Genomic DNA, 9,874 nt, shown 5'->3' with positions numbered 1-9,874 from the left:
CATATACTTCTGAAATTTCCTTTCTCATAGTGCTTTTGGTCAAAAGGGAAAATGACCAAGCCACTGCTGTGGCCTAACTTTGTGTCCTCAGCATCCTTTCTCTTTGGGCAGAGGTGAACCAGGACCAAAGGGTAGATAGATGCCCGTTGTTTTTGTCTGCTCAGTACCCACTTTTCTTCCTTGGTGAGGGCCCTTTGATTTTCCTTTGAGGAACTATCTCTGCTTCATCTCTGTGGCTCTTGGGCTGAGACATGACCTGCTGCTGCTGCTGCTAAGTCGCTTCAGTCATGTCCGACTCCGTGCAACCTCATAGACGGCAGCCCACTAGGCTCCTCTGTCCCTGGGATTCTCCAGGCAAGAATACTGGAGTGGGTTGCCATTTTCTTCTCCAATGCATAAAAGTGAAAGGTGAAAGTGAAGCCGCTCAGTTGTGTCCGACTCTTAGCGACCCCATGGACTGCAGCCTTCCAGGCTCCTCCGTCCATGGGATTTTCCAGGCAAGAGTACTGGAGTGGGGTGCCGTTGCCTTCTCCAGAGACATGACCTATGCCTGGCCAAAGTGAACACTGCCTCACGTGGCCACAGTAGTCATCTGAGGGAGGGCACGCTCCCCAGGCATGTTGATTCAGGTCTGGGAGCTTTAGTGGCGTAATTGTGAAAGTGGCGGTCTCTACAAGTGTGCTAAGCTGGAAAAATAGAAGTTTGAAGGTGCTAGGGGCCATTGTGGAGACACTGGAATTTGACAATGAAGTACCAGTGAGAACAGAATTGGATGGGAGTGGGAGGGGTGGGAAGAAAGAGAACCATGATATTGTGTGTGGCCCTTGATCCAGCTGTTCCTCAATGGGATCATAACTTGAACTTCCTGGTTAGATGACCCAACAGTTCCTCTTGTCTCTGCCTCTTATTGTCTCTACTTCTCTCTCCCTTCCCTGCATCCCTTTCCCTCACTCTCTTTTTTCCCTTAATGCAGCTTAAATTGGGTGTCTTGCAGAGGCAACTCAAACAATCCTGCCTATAAAGGTTGTCAGCCCTTTGCTGCACTCCCCTGCCATGGGAGGCAGGAAGTGACCGAGGTAAAGCAGACAGGGGAGAAGGCAGTGAGTCCTTCCTTTTTACAGTACCAAATCCTTTTTAACTTTGTGTGTGTCCTGGCAAGGGCAAGTCCACTTTGCACAGGGAAAAAGCCTTTGCTGGCAAGATGCTTACTGTCAAAGAAGAAGGATGAGTGTGGGAACTTTGGGGATGCATATGGTTGGGGGCAGGGAGGAGATTAGTATAGCTGAAATGCAGGCTTTGCAATGCAGGTAACTCACGGCAGCCCCGGAACTCAGATCACACAAGTCATCAGCAGCAGGTTTGCACGGTGCCTTTATTACTGCTCCCGCTTGATGCTTCCTCCAGCATAATTATTATTCTGTATGCTTTGGAAATTTTCTTTGTACAGTTAGTATCAGGCTATTTCTCATTTTTATTTTCCTGCCTTTTTTTTTTTAACCTTCTTATTCCAAAGTCAACATCTGACTATTTTACAGTAGAGATTTGTGTGCAGCTTAAATCAGTTGCTAAACATCAAAGAGTCCTGTGCATATTAATAGAGTGTTGCAGGGAGGGGGTAACTGCACACAGGGTTGGAATTTTCAGATCTGTAATAGTCAACTTTGCATAAATGGAAGAAGAATGTGATTTCTTGCCTCTGTTTCATCAGGTGTGGCTCAGACAAGAACACCTGAATCTTAGGAGAAAGGAACTTGAGTGTTTAGAAAGTCTATGCAGTTGCTCAAAGGTTTCCTAATGTTATGGACCAAATGTTTGTGTCCCCCCGAAATTCTTATCTTGAAATCCTAACACTTAAGTGATTGTATTAAGATGGTAGGGGACCTTTGGGGTGACTAGGTTACTAGTGTGGAACCCTTATGATTAGGATTGTGCCCTGATAAAATGGACCCCAGAGAGCTCTCTCGTCCCTTCCACTGTGGGAGAATTCAGCAAGAAGACCACCTCTCACCAGACACTGAACCTGTTGGTGCCTTGACTCTGGACTTCCCAGCCTTCAGAACTGTGAGAAATAAATATATGTTGTTTAAATTACCCATCAATGGTATTCTGGTTTATAGCAGCCTACATGGACTAAGACAGGGGTCCCCACCCCCTGGGGCCACCAACTGGTTCTGGTCCATGGTTGGTTAGGAACTGGGCCACACAGCAGGATGTGAGTGGCTGGTGAAACCGAAACCACCCTCCCCTGCTCCACCCCGGTGCATGGAAAAATTTCTTCCACAAAACTGGTCCCTGGTGCTGAAAAGGTGGGGGACCATTGGACTGAGACGCCTATGTGTCGGTCCTTTGCTTGCTTTTGCTCCACCCTCATCTCCACCTCTAGGTGCTGGTTGTGCCGAAGGTGGCGGGCGCGAAGACCCAGCAGCCTGTTTCCCGGACTCCCGGCCCAGCTGGCTCTGTTGAGGTTCTGCAGGTGGGGGGCCCTGGTTGAGGTGGCAGGGAGGAGAGGGGCGGAGGGAATCCTCTTCCTATTTCCATCTTCTTTTGGCTTTCTCTAGCACGAATGAGCCAATACAGGACCCGATCTTCTGGCAGCTCTAGGCTCCAATGCAGAGCCTCTTTGTGGGTCACAACCCCAGCACTTGAGACCCTGTAGTGTTTCCATAGTAATTCCCACAGGGCCTGGCCCCTCCTCTACAGTTACGGGCTATGTTAACATCTCCATTTCGTGTTTCCAGCCTTAGGGGTGGTATGATGGGCTCAATTGTGCCCACCCCCAATTTCTGTATTGAAGTCCGAGTGCCCCAATACCTCAGAATGTGTCTGGAGAGAGGGTGCTTGAAGAAGTAATTAAGTATAAGTGGGGTCATCAGGGTGGACCCTAATTCAACATGACCCATGTCCTTATAAGAAGTTAGGACACAGACACACGTAGCAGGAAGTCCATTGAAGACACAGGGACAGGATGCCACCTACAAGCCAAGGAGAGAGATCTCGGAAGAAGCACCTTGGTCTCAGCCATCTACCTCCAAAACTGTGAGAAAGGAAACCTGTGTTGGTTAAGTCACCAGGTCACGGAATGTGAGCTGCCCCTGGGAGGATGCATGACCTCAGGTAAGGCAGGCTTCCTGGTGGAGGGCACCGGGACTCGGCTGTGAGCTGTCAGCAGACAGTGCTTCTAGCAGATTCTACAGGCTGAAGGGGAGTGGCGATGGCCCACCAGGGAGTCCACTAGGATGGGGCTGGTGAGAGTTCTCAGGGACTCCGTGCATGTCACAGCGTCTTGAGACAAATAAACATATTTATTTGTCTGCCTTGTGTCTTGGTTGAGACATGAGGGATCTGTGTTGCCTGATGTGAGGCTCTGGCTCTCTAGTTGTGCCTGCAGGCTTGGTTACCCTGAGGCATGTGGTACCTTCAACCTGAGTCGCCTGCATTGCAAGGCAGATTCTTAACTGTTGGCCAACCAGGGAAGTCCCTTGGGATAGCATATTTGCATGTCTGCCTGAGACTGGGACCAAGTGAACCTTATGACATCATTTGTTGTCTCTGCATCACCCAGGAGAAACACAGTACACAGCAGGCACCTGATAAATATTGAATTTAGTGAAGGAGAGAGATTTACTTGTTTTACCTGGTAATCGCAATGAGCAGGGAATTTAATGTGTCCTGCTCTCCTTTGGGTTTTAAAATATCTTCTTTTTATTTTATCCCATTCTGGAGAGGCTTATGGGACTTGGGCTCTAGAGTATAAAAGAAGGACACATTTTGGGCAAAGCAGGGAGCGAGAAAGTGTACCTGGTGAACTGATGATAAATAGGAGCAGAGAAACACGTGTTGAGAATGACACTGCCCAGGAACACTGGGCAGGAACGGCCGAATGCTCTCTGGGCAGTTTTTCCTCTCCAGCCATTCTGTCGTCATAGACGCAGGGGCTGGCATTCAGGGCAAGCTTTTGTTTAGCTGCCTCTGTTTCCAGCTGGCCCCAAAGTCAGTAGGCCATGGACTCCCTACCAGGGTCAGGTAAGAAAAAGAGTTGAAAGGCAGCAACATCAACAGGAAATAAAACATTTTTATTGAATATCTGTGTAATATGTTAAGTCATTTTTAACAACAGTCAGAAAACTACTGTGGAATTCACTACACGAAATGAAACAAAATTTAAACCACCTCATCAAAAATGAAGGTAAAATACAGCTAAAGTAGTTGGCTCGCAGGCCACGAGCCATATGGCAGAAGAAAACACCCCAACATTTCTACAAGATACAGGGAAAATCCACACAGAGAAGCACTCAAGCAGGCAGTAAATATACACGAAGGCAACTAGGCTCGTTCTAGAGCATCAGATTCTAATACTTGACACAGCTCTGTCAGAAGGGTGCATGTGGCTTACTGGAGGATGAATCTCAGTCTTGCAGCAGGTTCGGTCACTGACTTGTGACAGATGTAGTACCAGCTGATTCTATGGTGACAGTGTCCCATGTCTGGCAGTGTTGCAAGAGAACGCATTAGTCGTGCTTTAATGCAAGAAATGATGTGTACTTGGCAACTCGAACCTGCTTGTTTCAAAATGTGTGTTTCGGTGCGAACAACTTAAAGCTGAATACAGTGAACTCAAATGTCAATTTCTGATATTCAAGGAACTTAAAAAAGTCAACTCCCTCGCTTTAGTAGGGGCTTATCTTTTAAATCGGAAGGAGTTTCATTTGAATCTTTTTTTTAAAGCAGATGTTTAATCTCACATCAGGACTTGTGCATTTTCTACTGTCTACTTTCTGAAAAAAGTGTGGAGCATCCACAGAAGGGAGAGGTCTTATTCTCCCTTCGTCCTTCAGGTTTATCCCAGTCCAGGACTCTGCTACAACTGGGCTGAAAGGCCAAAGGGCTGGCCTCTGCTTTGATAAGGAAAGAACTAGACAGGAATTCTAGTTCTCTCAGGAAACAGCCAGCCCTACGATTGAAGCTTTCCATTAGCCTTTTTTGAATTCTCTTTGAGGTTTTAAGAACCATGGCAAAATCCAAAAGCCTGAACGTGAGGCTAATGCTTAGCTTCCTTCCATTTTGTTTTGGTATTTTTGAAGACGGACTTTCCCTTCAGAGCATTCCTTCTCTGGCCTGGGAGTGAGAAGGAACCACAGAGGTTGGTGGGAGCAAAGGCTAGGTGCAGTGGAGATCAGAGGCTGCCCTTCGGCTAAGTGGTGGTCTGCTGCAGTGGGGATAAATATGATATATTGCACAGTGCTTGACAAAATGCTGTGTGGTCCACCTCTTGCTTTCTATCGTTCTTGTCCTATGCATAGCTTTTCGGTGCTGAGTTGGTCCTTTGTAATGAGAACTGTTTGTGCTACACACACCTTGGGCAGTGCAGTAGGAGGGAATGGCAGTATTGTTACAATATCACTAAGGAATAGATTGAGTGCTATCCACTGAGGAAACTACGTTACATGTCTAAGCACACACGGCAGTCACAGTGTTACACAGAGCAGTCCTTTAAGACTCTTATGGAATGACTAGTAGCTTCATAATAGTGCCATTTACTACATAATAACATTGAAAACATGTAAAAACTCCTCCTAAATCAAGCATCTAGTATACATAAGAGGTTGCTTCAGTTTACTAGAACTTGTTCTTGGTTGTGTTTCACCTTTTTTTTTTAATTTTAAAGGACAAATTAAAACTTATTTACGTAAAAAGAGCATATAAAAAGATCACTAGCTAACTGTCTGTTTTGGCTTTAATGGAGGTGCATTCAAAACTATGGCTAGTTATTTCCTTCCTCTTTTGATGGGATTACAATACTGTCTGTTTACCACCAAGTAATTTTGTGTCCTAAGCACAGATTGCTGTGTTAAAAATACTCTGCATTCCTTCTAATCCGGTATAATAAAATATTTTGTTATGAAGTCGATGTGCAAACCTTTGGAATCATTGTAGGTGTGACAGCTGGAACGGAATTCACAGGGTGCACGTTGTGTATGAAGGTGAGACGGAGAGCTACTTTTCTTCTTGAATAGTCAGGCAACATTTTGAAATGCCGACTTCTCTCCTCTGCTTCTTCCCACCCCTCCCATCCCTAGACAAATGCGGGTGTGTACACACACACACACACACAAACACACACACACACGGAATACCATCAAGTCATTACTCTATGTGCAGTAACATGGAATCATCAACCACTGGTCAGTTGCTTCTGCGAATGTCAGAGTGAAGCTCTGACTTAAGCTCTGTAGATATGCACAGACGGATACTATTCTGTTTGTGGCTGTGCTTCCTGGAGGTCAGGCTGGATGCTGCTCAGATCATGCTAGTTTGCCTGTGAAGAAATTCTACAAAATTGGATTCACCCACCAAATCTGTGGTGCAAGCGTATCTTGGTGCTCATAGGATTCAATAGAAGCTCAGGTTTAAGTTGTCCTTTAAGATGTCAGCTTCACTGTACTAGTGCCTTACAAGTTGAGATTGCTGGAATGCAGATGATACTCTATTTACCGTATAATATATTATCAGCTCTCCTATATCTCAGTCAATTTACATAGTTTAAAATAGAACATCTTATTAAAAACATCTAGATATACACAGATTAGGAAACGTTTACAACATACAAATACACAAACTAGAAATAAATCTTTAGCATACTGATATGTACAACGGTGTGATACAATAAAGAATTTCCGTCATGCTCTATCTACACATCATATTGCTTAAAAGAAGAGTAGATTTGGAGGGCAGTGGTATGATGAAGGGCTTTGGGGCTCTCTACATTTAAATTTGTGCAAATTAAAACAGGATTTGAAGTACCACTGAATTGTGTTAGGAATGCATGGCTGGAAAAACGAAAGGACCCATATTACTGAGGTATTTACAGATACTGGCTAAAGAGCACTATGTGGGCAAACACAGAAAGGCTTCTTCTCCCCTTACTTCTTGACTGCCAGCATGGCGTCAACCTCCTCCTCTACCTGCAGGGTGTGCCACTGGGCGATGGGGCGCCGGGGGTTAGCCAGCATGTCTGACCAGTGTCGCAGCTCCGCCCCGGTGCTGTTGTAGCCCACGAACACTTTGCCGATGGCATCGTTCTTGCCAATCTTGTCATAGTCCAAAACAGTTACCACCACTTGCACTTTCTGAGAGAGGACACAAAATAAACATTAATCATCCAGCTCTAGAGGTACAGTCCTACCACCAAGCTTCTTTGAGATCCAAGCAATTGGGAGATAAGAAGAACCAATCTGAAAGTACCAGGACAAGGCTGAAAATGACTTGGAACATGCACAAGTCCAGTCTTTCTTGTCATTATTACATCATCAGCATCTTCAAAATACTTAATAAATGTTTCTTTTGGCACAGTTCTAAGACTTTCATGTGAACTGCTCAGTTACATTAGATCCTGTTAACTGCTGTCATGCAGATAAGATTTTAAAGCTCAGAGGAGTTAAATCACCTGCCTGAAGTCATATAAGAAATGAGTGTTCATTTCTTATATGTTTCCGGAGTTCATCTTGTAAAATACCATGCCATGCCGCCCATGTCAACTTGTGTTCACTGTTAAATCCATTTGTTTCCATTGTTTTATCAACAAAATTTCTGACATTAATACTCAGATCATTTTTTTTGGGGGGGGTTACAGTTTTCAAAGCAACCATATACTGCAGTCCTATTTCAGGTGGGAAGAGCCAGCATAGTTTAATTTAAAACCACTGTAGAATTTCAGCTAATCGATGATTATTGTAAGTATAAAGTGTGACAATAGAGGGAAAGTCTTCAATAAGTAGTAATTAACTATATTTTTTCTCATTCATAAATTCTCTCAGTAAAAACGAAGTAACTGTGTATCCAGCATTGACATCAGATGGAAATAACCCTTTAAGCTGACAAGATTTACTCCAGTGATTCCATTAGGTTGTGAGGATTTATTTTATTTTTTCCAAGCTTTAAACTTATTATTTTGCACTGGGGTATAGCCTATTAACAATGCTGTGATAGTTTCAGGTGAGTAGCAAAGGGACTCAGCCATACATACAAATGTATCCATTCTCCTCTAAACCCCCCTCCCATCCAGGTTGGCACATAAAACTGAGCAGAGTTCCATGTGCTATACAGTAGGTCCTTGTTGGTTATCCATTTTGAATATGGCTGTGTGTTCATGACCTTCACAAAGTCCCTGATTATCCCTTCCCCCTGGAAACCCTAAGTTTGTTTTCTAAGTCTGTTTCTTTCTGTTTGGCAAGTTCGTTTGTATTATTTCTTTTTAGATTCCACATAGAAGGGATGTCATATGATATTTCTCCTTTTGTGTGTGACTTACTTTATTCAGCATGACACTCTAGGTCCCTCCCGTTATTACAAATGGCATTATTTCCTTTTTTTTAAATGGCATTATTTCCTTGTTTTTAATGGCTGAGAAATATTGTGATGGCGTATTTAATGCCTTACTTTTTTAACTGGTCAAAGAAAATCTAGGCCAATTTGACATGAAAGAAACGCTTTCTAAAAGTACATTTTAGTTCTTTCTAAGTAACTGATTTGCTTAGTCAAAATAGGCAATGGTTCCAACCTAGAAACCAAGGGAAAATCAGGCCTCAAGACGCGTTGAAGAAGGACTCTCGAGGTCTTTCTCGGGTTGCGGCAGGAAACCCTGGGTTCCCTCGACTTGTGCCGGTGACCTCACGGAGCTTCTCAGGGTGCCTCTGAGAAGTCAGGGATACTGTTGGGTAGGGAGGGGCCTCTGGGGACTCCACTTGGTTTGGTGCAATGGAAGAGGGCCTCATCTCGAGTTGAGGCAGGAAAAGGACAAATTTAGAGTTAAGTGAAATTTATAACTTTTGGTGGCCAGAGTCAAAAGAAGCAGAAAATGTAACGATGGAAGCCAGGGCCAAATGAAGATCCTGCCCAGCTGTGGCCCTTTACTGCTCTATTGTCTGAGGATTGCATTCTGTACGAACATCCTGAGAGAGGCACCCACACAAAGCTTCAGATCAGAGAAAAATGATCACTTCTGAAAGTGGAATTGAGAATGTAGAATGCACCACATGGGCAGTAAAGGAAGCAAATTTCCATTTTGTGCAGCCGTGGATTGATTCCATTAACCAAGAGAAAGACCTATTTACTGGATGGCATTTGGGACCAAGAACAGCATCATGGTGGTTCTGAGCACTTCTCCCAAGTGATTTATCTGGATGCCATCTGGGGGCAGAGACACTAGGGGCATCGTGGACAAAGGGAACAAGGGTTTTGGAGGTTGGAGTGAATAGTTGGAGTGAGCTTTGGTTTCACCTAGAAACGTATTGTGGAGAAGGAAATGGCAACCCACTCCAGTGTTCTTGCCTGGAGAATCCCAGGGACGGGGGAGCCTGGTGGGCTTCCGTCTATGGGGTCGCACAGAGTCGGACACGACTGAAGCGACTTAGCAGCAGCAGCAGCAGCAGGAACGTATTGATTAGTAGCAACCAGGACAAAATATCCTTATAAGGGACTTTCCAGCTGTGTATGTAGCATATACATTTTTGGGGAGTAGAGGGATGGTTTGCTACATTTTCATGTCATTTGGGGAATCAGTATATTTTGCTTCTTTCATGTTTCATGTAGATAGAGGCAGAAAGACAGTCTTATAACCTCAGGATAAATGAAACCTAAGTCCCTATCACAGCATGTTAAATGCTCAATTATTTTCTCTTGGGAAGTGCAAAGCTTAGGTAAGCAGCCTCTTGGGGGAAAAATGAGAAAAAAGAGCAAATTGACTCAAAGAACGGAGAAGACAGGATACAGTCAAAGGCGTGCTCATTATTTTTATGCCTCATGGACTCTGTATCAGGCTCTCTCTGTCCTGACAAAATGTTATCTTCTCTGAAAGGCTGCCCCAGAAACCCAGCAC

General features: G+C 44.5%; 1 protein-coding gene across 9 annotated transcripts in view; it reads right to left on the bottom strand.

Annotated features, from left to right (window-relative positions):
- Positions 1-4,054: 4,054 nt before the first annotated feature.
- The window catches only part of SYT1 (synaptotagmin 1), a 608,923-nt gene continuing 603,103 nt past the window's right edge, over positions 4,055-9,874 (bottom strand). For 8 of the 9 annotated variants that reach the window (XM_059886099.1, XM_059886101.1, XM_059886096.1 and 5 more), the window contains one exon: positions 4,055-7,127. In XM_059886099.1, the coding sequence (XP_059742082.1) occupies positions 6,921-7,127 (207 nt within the window). In that variant the 3' untranslated portion in view covers positions 4,055-6,920. 9 annotated transcript variants of the gene reach the window in all.

The sequence above is a fragment of the Bos taurus genome, chromosome 5 (genome assembly GCF_002263795.3).
Source record: "Bos taurus isolate L1 Dominette 01449 registration number 42190680 breed Hereford chromosome 5, ARS-UCD2.0, whole genome shotgun sequence".
In the NCBI taxonomy this organism is placed as follows: domain Eukaryota; kingdom Metazoa; phylum Chordata; class Mammalia; order Artiodactyla; family Bovidae; genus Bos; species Bos taurus.
The sequence above is the reverse complement of the archived record's forward strand: the minus strand, read 5'-3'. Positions and strand labels throughout refer to the sequence as shown.